The sequence below is a fragment of the Nematolebias whitei genome, chromosome 9, assembly GCF_014905685.2.
Source record: "Nematolebias whitei isolate Nwh7 chromosome 9, NemWhi1, whole genome shotgun sequence".
Classification (NCBI taxonomy): domain Eukaryota; kingdom Metazoa; phylum Chordata; class Actinopteri; order Cyprinodontiformes; family Rivulidae; genus Nematolebias; species Nematolebias whitei.
This window is the reverse complement of record NC_056506.1, coordinates 34,539,129-34,552,485: the sequence shown is the minus strand read 5'-3', so window position 1 is coordinate 34,552,485 and position 13,357 is coordinate 34,539,129. Positions and strand designations below refer to the sequence as shown.

The 13,357-nt window shown below is 43.5% G+C and overlaps 1 protein-coding gene across 1 annotated transcript; it reads right to left on the bottom strand.

The window, feature by feature from the left end:
• Positions 1–116: 116 nt before the first annotated feature.
• Positions 117–7,615, bottom strand: LOC119414236. Its single transcript, XM_037681335.1, has 4 exons — positions 7,366–7,615; positions 7,011–7,175; positions 6,883–6,936; positions 117–388 (listed from the first exon to the last, which is right to left on the bottom strand). Exons 1-4 carry the CDS (start codon positions 7,613–7,615, stop codon positions 117–119), a joined length of 741 nt encoding a protein of 246 aa, XP_037537263.1.
• Between the last annotated feature and the right edge of the window lie 5,742 nt (positions 7,616–13,357).

Below are 13,357 nucleotides of genomic sequence, written 5' to 3'. Positions count from 1 at the left end.
TCCCAATGTTGATTTTTGTGGCAAATTGAGAAATTCTACCCAAACTAAGCGTGGTGGATATGTCATTTAAAAACTGCTGCCACTTGTCTAATAAGAACCTGGAGCTTCGTCCATGTTCACTGTGTAAGCTCTTGGTACGTTTGTGCACACACAGACTCTGACTCTGCTCCGCTCTTCTCTTTATAAACGGCAAACACAGAGAAGCAGTAGGTGGAGTCGGGGCTCAGATCGGTGAGGATGATGCTCTCTCCGTATACGTTGAGGTTCTGGTGCTGCTCAGGGCTGCCCTGCCTCCTGATCAGCACGTTGTAAAAAGAAGCATGCTTCACTGGAGCCCACTGAAGGACGATGATTGTCGAGGTGACCTGCTTGACGACCAGCAGTGGAGCTGATGGAGAGAACGACATTTTTACCACCCGAGTACCAAAAAAATTAAAACGCGTCTTTAATGCCAAAGTTCAAAACAGACCATTTATGATAAAGCGTTAAACCTATGGCAGTTTGATCAAATCTCTTGCATGAAGATTTGTATGATCTCAAACAAGATTGTGAAATGTCATGAGATCAGTGCTCAGGGTATGAGTTGAGCTACTACCATCCAATTACAAACTACCATCAAAAAATACAATTGGTTCCAACTTAATAAGTTATTAAATTTGTAAAAAAAAACGTGATATTTAGAATAGAAACAGCCTTTATTATCCCACGGATGGGAAATTCAAGTGTAACAGCAATAAGATAAAAAGATTCACACAAAAGTTCCTAAATGTTAAAAACAATATATAAAGAAGTAAGATAATATCAATAATAATGTTCAATATATATTGGAATAATGAGAATGACAGACTATTTACAGTACAGTATTATAGGCAGAGTGTGTTTTAGCAGAGGTCAGCATGTATTTAATCCTCATTGAGTTTGTTGGGAGCAGTGATGGTTGTAGAGTCTAACAGCTGCTGGGAGGAAGGACCTGCGGTAACGCTCCTTTGTGCATCTAGGATGCAGTAATTTGTCACTGAACGAGCTGGCCATGCAACAGCTTCATGCATGGGGTGGGAGACGTTGTCCAGCAATGATGTTATTTTAGCTGGAGTCCTTCTGTCACTCACCACCTGCACTGGGGGGCGCCCAAGCACACAGTTGACCTTCTTGATGAGCTTATCTAGCTGCTGCTTCTCAGCTGATGATAAGCTGCTGCTCCAACAGACAACACCACAGAAGATGGCTGATGCCACTACCGAGTCAAAGGTTTTCAGGAACACCCCCTGCACTCCAAAAGACCTCAATCTCCTCAGCAGGTAGAATCTGCTCTGACCCTTCCTGCAAAGTGCATCAGTGTTGTGAGACCAGTTATTACTATTTAGTAATAGAAAGAAAATTATCGAAGTCCCATTTAAAATTGACAGTATTGAAATTCATAGTTAATTAAATAAAATTTGGGGTGTTGTTATTGATGATAAGCTGACATGGAAATCTCATCTAAATTACTTAAGAATAAAAATAGCTAAATCAATTGTATTCCTGTATAAAGTAAAAGAGTTTTTGAACGACAAAGCTTTATTTGTATAATGTAATGATTGTTCCATATTTAATCTATTGTGTTGAAGTTTGGGGAAAAGCATGCAAAACAGTTACAAATCTTATTTTTATTTTACAAAAAGAGCTAAAAAAAAAAACCTCCTTGAATCGCTACCTTATCGTGGTGGAGGAGTTTGTGCGCCTGAATGGTCCTAGGAGCTATGCTATCGGGGGCAATTATAATTGCCCCTGGTAGGGTCTCTCAAGGCAGATTGGTCCTAGGTGACAGGCCAGACAAAGAGCGATTCAGAAGATTTTTATGGACAAAACAAGGAACTCAGTGTCCCTTGCCCGTACGTGTGTTACCGGGTCCCTACCCTGGAGCCAGGCCTGGGGGAGGGGCTCGTCGGCGAGCGCCTGGTGACCAGGTCTCTGCCCATGGGGCCCTGTCAGGCTCAGCCCGAAGGAGCAGCATGGGTTTGCCTTCCTGTGGACCCACCACCTGCAGGAAGGGCCATAAAAGTCAGGTGCATGATGCCATGGGCAGTGGCTGAAGGCGGGGACCTTGGCGCTCTGACCCTGGCTTACCAAAGCTAGCTCTTGGGACATGGAATGTGACCTCTCTGGCAGGGAAGGAGCCTGAGCTTGTGCGCGAGGTTGAGAGGTACCGACTAGATATAGTTGGGCTCACCTCGACACACAGCATGGGCTCTGGAACTGATCTCCTTGAGAGGGGTTGGACCTTATTCCACTCTGGAGTTGCCCATGGTGAGAGGCGTCAAGCTAGTATGGGTCTACTTGTAGCCCCCCGACCTGGTGCCTGTGTGTTGGAGTTTTCCCCGGTAGATGAGAGGGTGGCTTCCCTTCGCCTTCGGGTGGGGGGACGGGCTCTGACTGTTGTTTGTGCCTACGCGCCAAATTACAGTTCAGAGTATCTGGCCTTCTTGGAGTCCTTGGTAGGGGTGCTGGAAGGTGCGCCAGCTGAGGACTCCTTTATTCTGCTAGGGGACTTCAATGCCCACGTGGGTAATGACTGTGTGACCTGGAGGGGTGTGATTGGGAGAAACGGCCTCTCTGATCTGAACCCGAGCTGTGTTTTGTTGTTGGACTTCTGTGATAGTCATAGTTTGTCCATCACGAACACCATGTTCGAACATAAGGGTGCCCATAAGTACACTTGGCACCAGGACACCCTAAGTCGTAGATCGACGATTGACTTCATAGTCGTATTGTCTGATTTGCGGCTGTTTGTTTTGGACACTCGGGTAAAGAGAGGAGTTGAGCTGTCAACTGATCACCACCTGGTAGTGAGTTGGGTCAGAGGGCGGGGGAAGATGCCGGACAGACCCGGTAGACCCAAACATAGTAAGGGTTTGCTGGGAACGCCTGGCAGAAGAACCTGTCAGAGAGATCTTCAACTCACACCTCCGGGAGAGCTTTAACCGCATCCCAGCTGAGGTGGTGGACATTGAGTCTGGGTGGGCCATGTTCTGCACCTCGCTTGTTGAAGTAGCTGCCTTGAGCTGTGGCCACAAGGTTGTCTGTGCTTCTCGCGGTGGTCATCCACAAACTCGGTGGTGGACACCCTGGGTTAGGGAGGCTGTCAAGCTGAAGAAGGAGTCCCATCGGGCCTTGTTGGCCAGTGGGACTCTGGAGGCAGCTGAGGAGTACTGGAGGGCCAAGCGATGTGCAGCCTTGGCTGTTGCTGAGGCAAAAACTCAGATGTTTGGGAGGAGTTTGGTGAGACCTTGGATAGAGACTTGGTCGGCTCCGAGGAGATTCTGGCAAACGTGAAGGTGGGGAGCTGTTGACGTCAACCAGTGATGTCGTCGGGAGGTGGAAGGAATACTTCTCGGACCTTCTCAATCCCACCGGCACATCTTCCAGGGAAGAAGCTGTCAGGGGACTTTGGGGATGATCCGTCCATAACTGTGGCTGAGGTTGCCGAGGTACTTAAAAAGCTCCGAGGCGGCAGGGCTCCGGGAGTGGATGAGATTCACCCTGATTTCCTTAAGGCTCTGGATGTTGTGGGGCTGTCTTGGCTGACACGCCTTTGCAATGCCGCGTGGACATCGGGGGCAGTGCCACTGGACTGGTAGACTGGGGTGGTGGTTCCCCTCTTCAAAAAGGGGGACTGGAGTGTGTGCTCCAATTATAGGGGCATCACTCTCCTTAGCCTCCCTGGTAAGGTCTATTCAGGGTAGGGGTTAAACGAGTATATAATTTTTAAACTCGACATTAACATAATAAAACCCGAGTAGAACTCGAGTATTTGATGGCGTCATAGATCTCAAGATACAAAAATAAATAAATAAATAAAACCGCAAAAAAAGGTAATTATTTACAAAAAAAAAAAAAAGACCAACAAAACATTGGGAGCGTATATTATGCTCCTACCATTTATCATACTGCAAATAAGTCACAGGAAAACCTAAACTATTAGTTATTATTATTAAACTGCAAACCTGAAGAAACATGCAGCACGTCAAAAACGAAACTTAACCGAAACTGGTTCTGGTTCGGTGGATTGGACCCGGTGTTACACCATACTCTGTGACCTGCAACAGTGCAACACCGCCCCCTACGGTCATACAGTGGTCACATAATACGACGTCACTACGGATACTCAATGTTAAATTTTTAACCTCGATAGATGTCCTAGTAATCGATGTGTAGATTACTCGAGTATTCTGTTTATGCCCTAATTCAGGGGTACTGGAGAAGCGAGTCCGATCGTTGGTTGACCCTCAGATCCAGGAGGAACAATGTGGGTTCTGTCCTGGCCGTGGAACACTGGAGCAGCTCTTTACCCTCACTAGGGTCCTTGAGGGGTCATGGGGGTTTGCCCATCCAGTCTACATGTGTTTTGTGGACTTGGAGAAGGCATTCGACCGTGTTCCTAAGGGTGCACTGTGGGGGGTGCTCCGTGAGTATGGGATTGGAGGCCCATTGTTACAGACTGTTCAGTCCCTATACAAGTGGTGCGAGAGTTTGGTTTGCATTGCCGACAGTAAGTCGGACCCCTTCACGGTGGGAGTTAGACTCCACCAGGGCTGCCCATTGTCACCAATTCTGTTCATAACTTTAATGGACAGAATTTCTCGGTGCAGCCAGCTGACGGAGGGTTTCCAGTTCGGTGGCCTCAGGATTCCATCTCTGAAGGGTGGATTGCTCTCTTAAGGTCGAGGGTGAGGTTCTGCCTCAAGTGGAGGAGTTCAAGTATCTCAGGGTTTTGCTCACGAGTGAGGGAAGAATGGAACGTGAGATTGACAGACGGATTGGTGCAGCATCTGCAGTATTGTGGACTCTGTACCAGTCCATTGTGGTGCAGAGAGAGCTGAACTGTAAGGCAAAGCTCTCTGTTTACCGGTCGGTCCACGTTCCTAACCTCACCTATGGTCATGAGCTCTGGGTAGTGACCGAACGAATGAGATTGTGGATACAGGCGGTTGAAATGAGTTTTCTCCGCAGGGTAGCTGGACTCTCCCTTAGAGATAGGGTGAGAAGTTCAGTTATTCGGGACAGACTCAGAGTAGAACCGCCACTCCTCCACGTCGAGTGGAGCCAGTTGAGATGGTTCGGGCATCTGATAAGGATGCCCCCTGGGCGCCTCCCTAGAGAGGTGCTTCAGGCATGTCCAACTGGGAGGAGTCCCCGGGGAAGACCCAGGACATGCTGGAGAGACTATGTTTCTCGGTTGGCCTGGGAACGCCTTGGAATCCTCCCAGAAGATCTGGAAGAGGTGACTGTGGAAAGAGATGTCTGAGCCTCCCTGCTCAAGCAGCTGCCCACGCGACCTGAGTTCAGAATAAGTGGAATATAATGGATGGATGAATGGATGGATGAAAAAGAGCCAAAAGGATTATTAGTAGGAAGTGCTATGGTCACCAAACAAATATATTATTGCATCAGTTGAAATGATTAAATTTTATGATTTGGTTGTATATAGTACTTTACAAGTCATGTATAAAGCTCAAAAAAATATATTACCCCCAAATATTCAATTAAAATTTGTTAAAAAATAGTCATTATAACCTTAAGGGAATGGAAATGTTTGTAAAACCTCCATTTACATGTAGAACTAGTCTGAAGGAGCTGTGTTGTAATTCAGGGAATATGATTGTGGAATTGTCTCGATATCACCATAAAAATTTCTCAAAACAATTTATATGTTTAAAAAAGAAGATTAAGTTAAAAATGTTAAGAAAGTATGATACAATGTGAAGAATGCCTGATATTTTTTGTTTTTAATTTGGAGATTGTTCAAGTGAAGGTTGTTGTTTGTAGTTTTTTTTGTTTGTTTGTTTGTTTTAAAATATGGAGCAGATATTAAAAATTGTTTTCTTCTTTCTGCACCCTTTTCATTCAATTTTCTTAAATTAATTTGTTTTGTTTATTTTAAACGAATGAATAAATGATTTTTTAGCACAATAAGCAGGTGCTGGTCATAAAATTTGAATATCAGGAAAATGTTGATTTATTTCAGTAATTCCATTCAAAAAGTGAAACTTGTATATTATATTCATTTATTACATACAGACTGATATATTTTAAATGTTTATTTCTTTTAATGTTGATGATTATAACTTGTTATAAATTTGTTTGAAACATGTGTTTGTTTGGAGTCTGTTTTTTTTTTAATGAGGTTTTAGTTTTTGGACCCAAGCACCCATCCAGTTATTACTTTCCGAGAGTTTAACTAAAATCTCTTCCGTAGTTTATGAGATATTTTGCTAACAGACAGGCAGAGTTGACTCCATTGGTTAATTTAAATATTTTGAACTGATTTTTGTGCCTTCGCGCCAAATTTTAGCTCATTATCTGTAAACTGAGAGATATCCATTTTTGTTTGCTAAGCTGTGGCAGCCATCTTGAATGAAGTTGACCCTAAATGTTAATCAGATCGGCCCTCTGGATCATATTTTGCTAACACAGCAGACAGTCATACAGACAACCATTGGCAGAAGCACTTTTCACATGAAATGTTAGGGCTGCTGTTTAATATACTGTTTAATATACCGCATTATTTTACATTATTAGTGTTTAGCGTATACAATATTTTAGATCCTTGCATACTGTTTCTTTTTATACTTTATATTTTTGCTATTTTGGGGTGTAACTGGGACCTTGGGTACACAATTTAGTTCCACCTCATGTACCGCATGTGATGTGGATGACAAAAAAGAACCTTGAACCTTGAATAAATTTTAGATTGCCCAAGGACAAATAGGTGATGAAAAACCTTGGATAGTTTACCTCATAAGAAGTTTAAGCCTGTTAAAACTTTAAAAGTTTGTAATATTTAGGTTCAGTTTGAATAAAAACTGTGATATTAGCAGTGATGGTTGCAAATGTTAAACTCACCGTCCTCTGACTCTTTCCCACTGACATCCCGCCTCAGACGTAAATGTGTTGCATCTAAAAATAAAAAGCATTATTTTTAAAGAACCTTAGGTTTTCATGTTCCCCCCATGTTTGGCATCAGTTCTCACCTTGTGTGACGTTCACTGGCTGACTTTCTCCTGCTGCGTTGCTGGCTGTGACCTGCAGACTGTTGGAAGCGATGTTGGACAGAGAGCAGGACAGCATTGTGGTGTTGCACAGCGGAGCCTTTGGTGTTACACTGTTGTCATATATGATGTATGTGTTGGCAAACACTGAAGGATTCCACGAAACTGTGGCAAAGGAGCTGTTCCCACTGTATGTCACACTTGATGGAGGGCAAGGGGCTGGAAAATGGAGAAATACCTTATTAACCTCCTTCTCCTCCCAATATAATCTCTACTTTTAGACTTTAAATGTAATTACCAACACAGATTAAAAGCACCTGTGTGGAATTGGCTGTACCTGTTGTTCCATTGAGGGGCACAAATTTGTTGCTCGTGCCAGCAGCGTTCCTGCTCTGTAGCGTGGCGCGATAATATGAACTGCAGGGAAGAGGGATTTCAAAGTACGATACGTTTGTCCAGTAGGATGAGAGCTCAAACTGAGTCTGGTCGTTTCCCAGCAGGTTTCCTGTCAAAGTCAGCTGGTTCTCCGTTTCCCCGCAGAGGGCCTGTGTCCAGCTGAAGCGCAGCATCTGGATCTCCATCTCCATCGGTGTCAGCTTCATCTCAGCAGCCACCGGAGGACAAGGAACTACAAGTAAAAAATGATTTACATACATCTAACGATTAGTTCATGCAAGCTTCGTTAAAATTTATCTGGTGATTCATGAGGCATTATGGTAACGGGCACACAAACCCACACAGATTCAAGCAAAAACAGTTTTGTTTGTCTTCACCTTTAGGCAGTAGGTCAGAGTTATTCAATTAAATTGCTCATGGGGCCACAGTTACTAAAAGCCAAGAGCTCAGGCGTTGGATCCAGTAGTTATTGTCATTAAGTTTGTTTTATGGTTTAAAATCTAGTTTTATTTCAAAATGAACCCATTGGTGGGCCAAGCTGAGCTCGCCACCAGTTGAATATCAGTGCAGTAGGTGATAATTCGACTCTGATGAGTAAAATAAGTTTTTATACCTCCGCCTGTCTGCACAGGGTCACTGCGGGAGCTGTTGCATGTCCCATCTGAGGCCTGCACAGAGAAGTTGTAAACTATTCCACAGTCGAGTCCCTCCATAGTGCAGGTGGAGTTAGTGTTGTGACAGTAGAGCCTGTCTCCGTTTTCAGCCTGAGCACAGCCATAATATTCCTCAGCATTATCACTGGGCGTCCATGTTAACACTGCAGCTTGGCTTTCACAGTGGTGGGTAACTGACAGTCCACGTGGCTGGCAGGCACCTGCACATAGAGGAAATCAGGATGATTTAAACTCTCCGTCGGAACAAGTTACCGTGATTACTGATGTCCTACACGTCTGAGAACAAACACCTGTGTGCAGCCTGGCACTTTGGCTGGCTATGCTGGAGCAGTTCTCATGACCGGCAGTCACAAACACCGTGTACTGCTGGTCACAGTGGAGCTCCGACAGACTGCAGTTGCTGGAGGTGGTGTTACACATGTGTTTGTGTCCGTCTGCAGCCGTGGCAACAACATGGTAGGTTTCAGCAACAAGAGAAGGAGTCCAGGAGACCAGAGCGTTGCGCTGCTCACAGGAAGCGTTCACCATCACATCTCTGGGCGGACAGGGCTCTGAAAATCCAGAAGAGGGATATCAGTTATTGTGTGAATGATAACTTTATTTACAAATATTTTCCACAGGAAATACAATCAGAACTCCTAAATTCCTTCAAAAACATTATTTTCTCAGAAGTTATTTTCAACATATTTTCTTTATTTTGCTTTCCTATGCTAATTGTAGCTGTTTGCTACTTTTGGCCTGAGCTACCATTCTGCTACTTTTAACTATTAGCCAGCCTTTTGCACCTCTCAGCTTCTAGATACCTTTACCAAGCCTTTTGCTACTTTTAACTTTTAATAGCCCTTTTGTTACTTCAAGCTCTGAGCTTGTGTTTTGCTACTTTGATGGGCACCTTGTAAACTGTTCTGCGTTGTCTTTGGACTTTTATACTGATTAGAATCATTTTTCCTTTTATTTTTTAGATGTTTAATAATCATGGATGCTTGTGTGTTTCATTTTATTTATTTTTTGCTTAAAATTATTTTATATACTGTTTAGTTCCTTCCCTATTTTCTCCTGTCCTGTTTTGATCAATTGCTTAAATTTTTGAGTCCATTCGACTGGTTTTCTTGTACAATTTACAGTTTAGCATTCTAGCTAGGTTTTGCCACTAAAATGTATCTTAAAATAATCCTGTCTTGGCTTCTAACAGTCTTTATTTTCTAATATTTCAACAGTTTTAAAGGCTTTGAGACATGGCAACAGTCATTGCTTCTAATTCGACAGTAATCAAACTTCATTCGGAGTCATGAGCTGTTTTTTTTTTTTGAAGAGGCGTACCCATGCTGATTCTGTAAGGAGGACTCCTCAAGTCGCTGCAGTGGTCTGAGGAAGCAGCAACACTGATGGTGTAACGGAGGTCACACCGAGCTCCGTGGAGGAAGCAGCTGCTGCCGGTGTCGTTGCAGGTCAGGGAGGTGTAGTCACTAGCTACTGCTGTGGCTGTGTACACGGTGTTCCCCCCATTGCTCTCCGTGTTGTCCCACACAACGAGGATGGAGGAATTGTGGCACTGAGCGAAGGCGGTGATACTAGAGAGCGAGCAAGGTGCTGAAGGACAGGAAATAGTTCTTTTACTGAACAGCAGAAATAAAACTTTTTGATGACACTTGAATCTGACTGAACAAGACTCAAGTACCTGTCTGCAAGCTGATGGAGGCACTCGGCGGACTCTCACAGTGGCTGTTTTTAGCCGTGACAGTGAAAAGATAGAGAACGCCACAAGCCAGGTCTTCCACCTCGCATGTCGTGTTGGTGGAGGTGGTGCAGTTGGCTCTGTGGTTCTCTGCTAAAGCCAACACGGTGTAGCTCTCTGCTCCAGGAGCAGCATCCCATGAAATCCAGGCGGAGTTGGTCACACAGTTGAGGTTTCCTTTGATTCCCTGAGGCTGGCATGGCGCTAAGAAGAACACACCAGTGGTAAATCTAAATTAATTAATGGGTTTATGTGAAGGTGGAAGTTATTTTTCTGTTTTCATACCTGACTGGATGCTGTGGGACTGAATGTGCTCACTGTGACAGCCGCCCCTCACAGAGGTGACCTGAACAGTGAACGTATTCCCACATGTTACGTTGCTTGAGGAACATGCAGGGGTCGTGGTGTTGCAGATCTCACTGGTTCCTCCGTTCTCAGCGGATAACGAAACCAAAAAGTGGTCAGCTTCTCTAACAGCATTCCAGGAAATTGTCAGGTTGTTGGAGGAACAACTGAGCTGGGCACTCAGGTTCTGAGGCTGGCAGGGTCCTGAGAACATAAAACCAGCTGGAGATAAGTTCATCTCAACGTGTTAATTGGTGAAACTTCTCTTTACCTGAGTCAAATACCACAGCCTGGCTGGGCACACTGAGGCAGGTGTCATCTCTGGCTACAACCTGAATGGTGTAGCTGCTGCCGCACGCAAGGCAGCTGAGATCGGAGGCTTGGCAGCTGTCATTGTCTTGACTACTGTTGGTTAACAGGAAGTACTTCTTGGCACCCCGACTGGGAGACCAGGACACAGCAGCAGAGTTGTTGGTGCAGTCCATGAGCACTGAGACATTATTGGGAACACACGGCACTGTGCAGACAAAAAAAAAACCAAACAACAGTTTTAGTCATTAAATAATGGGATGGGCAAAAACCTTTACCACATTTAACGTTAACCTCAATTCCAAAAACGTTAAAACATTGTGTAAAATGTAAAACAGGTCTGATTCTGCCATGGACATCACTGCGTAGTCTCAGGAACATTTCTACAAATCATTGTCTGTAAACACAGTTTAGTGCCATCATACAGAGAAGAAGCCATATCAAGACACCATCCAGAAACTTTGTCATCTTGTCTGGGACAAAGCTCATTTAAAATGGACCGAAGCAAAGTGGAAAATTGTTTTGAGGTCAGAGGAATCAAAATTTTAAATTCCTGGTCCGTGACATATATGCCCACATCTAAATTACTTATTTTTCAAGAAAGGCTTTGCATATTTCAGCAAGACGATGCTAAACTGCATCAATTTCAACAGCGTGGCTTCATAGATGGAGTCAGGGTGTTGAAATAACCTGCCTTCAGTTCAGAGACCTCCCCGACTGAAAACATTTACTCCTCATGATACGTCTCCTCAATTACAGACTGCAGTTAAAATAAGAGGGGATGTTTCACAGTGATAAACCTGGCCCTGTACAAACTTTTTAAAGATGTGTTGCTGCCATCAAATTCAAAACTAGCTTAGTTTTTATCCTACAAATGGTAGAATTTCTTATTTTAAACATTTGATATGTTTAAAATGTTCCATTGTGAATAAAATATGGGTTTGAGATTTGCAGATCATTGCCTTTATGTTTTTCTTTATAATTTACAAAGCGTATGTTACTGACCTGACTGCAGACTGGTGGTTTCAGTGGAGGTGATGCTACACTGCTGGTTGGATGCTGTGACTGACACCGAGAAGTTATGTCCACACACCAGGGCAGGAACGCTGCATGAATTGTTTCCTGAAGTACACATTTCTAAGATGCCGGAGTCTGTCTGCATGGTGGCTGTGTAGCTGTCTGAACCATTGCTAGCCTGCCAGGTTACCATGACGATACCAGAGGTACAGTTCTGCACGGTAGAGATCCCTGATGGTGTACAAGGCCCTGTAAAATAATATAAAAATTACCTAAACTGAAAATGATTTAATTTTGCCATTATGTTTGAATTTGTTTTGCTACTAAAAGTAGTGTTTAAATAACACGTACAGGTCTGCACAGAGGTTGGTGCACTTGAACTGCCGGTACAGTGCTGGTTTACTGGTGTGACAGTCAGGCTGTAGTTTTGTCCACAGATGAGCTCAGAGATGTGGACTGTGGAGGTGTTGGTGTTGAAACTAATTGATTCGACTCCTGTCTCAGCTGATACCATGTACTGCACTGCTCGGCCATCCCAGGTCAGAGACACGGCTTTCAGACTGCAGCTCACAGTGGCAGACAGATTCAAGGGAGTGCAAGGATCTGGAAGGAAGTAAAAAAAAAAAAAAAAAATCCTGACTGTTCTGTCTAAATGTATTCCTTTATAATTTTAGGTTTTTTTTTTTTACTGTTCTTAACTATTCTAAAATCATTTAAAATGTTAAAATTTTCTGTATCGTACCCATATAGACGACAGAACTGTTGCTCGGGGGGCTGGTGCAGTTGTCAGCCTTGGCGTGCACTACAACAGTGTACTCATCCCCACAGTGCAGGTCGTTCCACGTGCAGGAAGTGGTGTTGGTGAGACACTGGTGAGTGTGGCCGTCAAGGCCAGTTGCTATGGCAACGTATGACTCAGCACCATCACTGGGGCTCCAGCTGACAGAGCCTCTGTGCAACTCGCACTGAAGAGAGGGAGCCACATTTGAGGGCGTACATGGGCCTGTGGAGAGAGGATGGACACAAATCACAGGTAAACAAAACGTTGTCAAAGCTAGAAAAAAAAAATATGTGAAAATCCAGTGTGAATGCAGAGTGCTGAATGACTGCTGAACTTTGATGAAGAAGTTAAGACACTGGCTAAAAGCCAAAAGGATCTAAACACTAGCTAAATGTTAAAAGAAGCAAAACACTACACAAAAGCCAAAAGTAATAAAAGACTATTTAAAAGTAGTTAAATAGTTGCTAGATGCTAACCGTAGCAAAGAGCTAGCTAAATACAGGAAATGCTTTTATAAGGCTAAAACTAACAAAATGGCTAGCTAAATGTATCAAACACAAACTAAAATCTAACACGTGAATGGTAGCTAACTGCTAAATGTATCAAAGACGTCTTCTAAAAGCTAAAAGTAGAGAAAAGCTAGCTGAATGTATTGAATGGCTAAAGCTACATGTAGCAAAAGAGGACAAAAACAGAGCAAGTGTGGTAAGACTGATTCCAGTATTTTTGAACAAATTTAGGAGATTTTAATGCATTTCTGAGTAATATATTTGTAAAGTTAAATATTTTGGAGTTATAAGTCAGAGCACCGATCTCCTGAACAAGCTGAACATTTTAATATGAATGGCAAAAATAGCACAAACTGGTAAGAAGGTTTGATTTCAAAATGAAGAGGATGATTAAAAAAAACAAGAAAACAATGGTGTAAATGCTAAGTGAGCATCCACACAACAATGATGTTTGATCAATAACAGAATAAATACCGGTTCTGAAGAAGAATGGAGCACTGGGGACACCGTCACACGCGTTGCCACGTCCTTGAACAGTCACATTATAGTGTTGTCCACAAGGT

Coding starts and splice junctions, on each gene's coding strand:
- LOC119414236 (XM_037681335.1), bottom strand. CDS start 7,615: ATGGAGATGGAGATCCAGATGCTGCGCTTCAGCTGGACACAGGCCCTC. Junction 6,937..7,010: donor GCCAGTGAACGTCACACAAG/GTGAGAACTGAT, acceptor TTTTATTTTTAG/ATGCAACACATTTACGTCTG. Junction 389..6,882: donor TGGGAAAGAGTCAGAGGACG/GTGAGTTTAACA, acceptor TCTCTCCATCAG/CTCCACTGCTGGTCGTCAAG.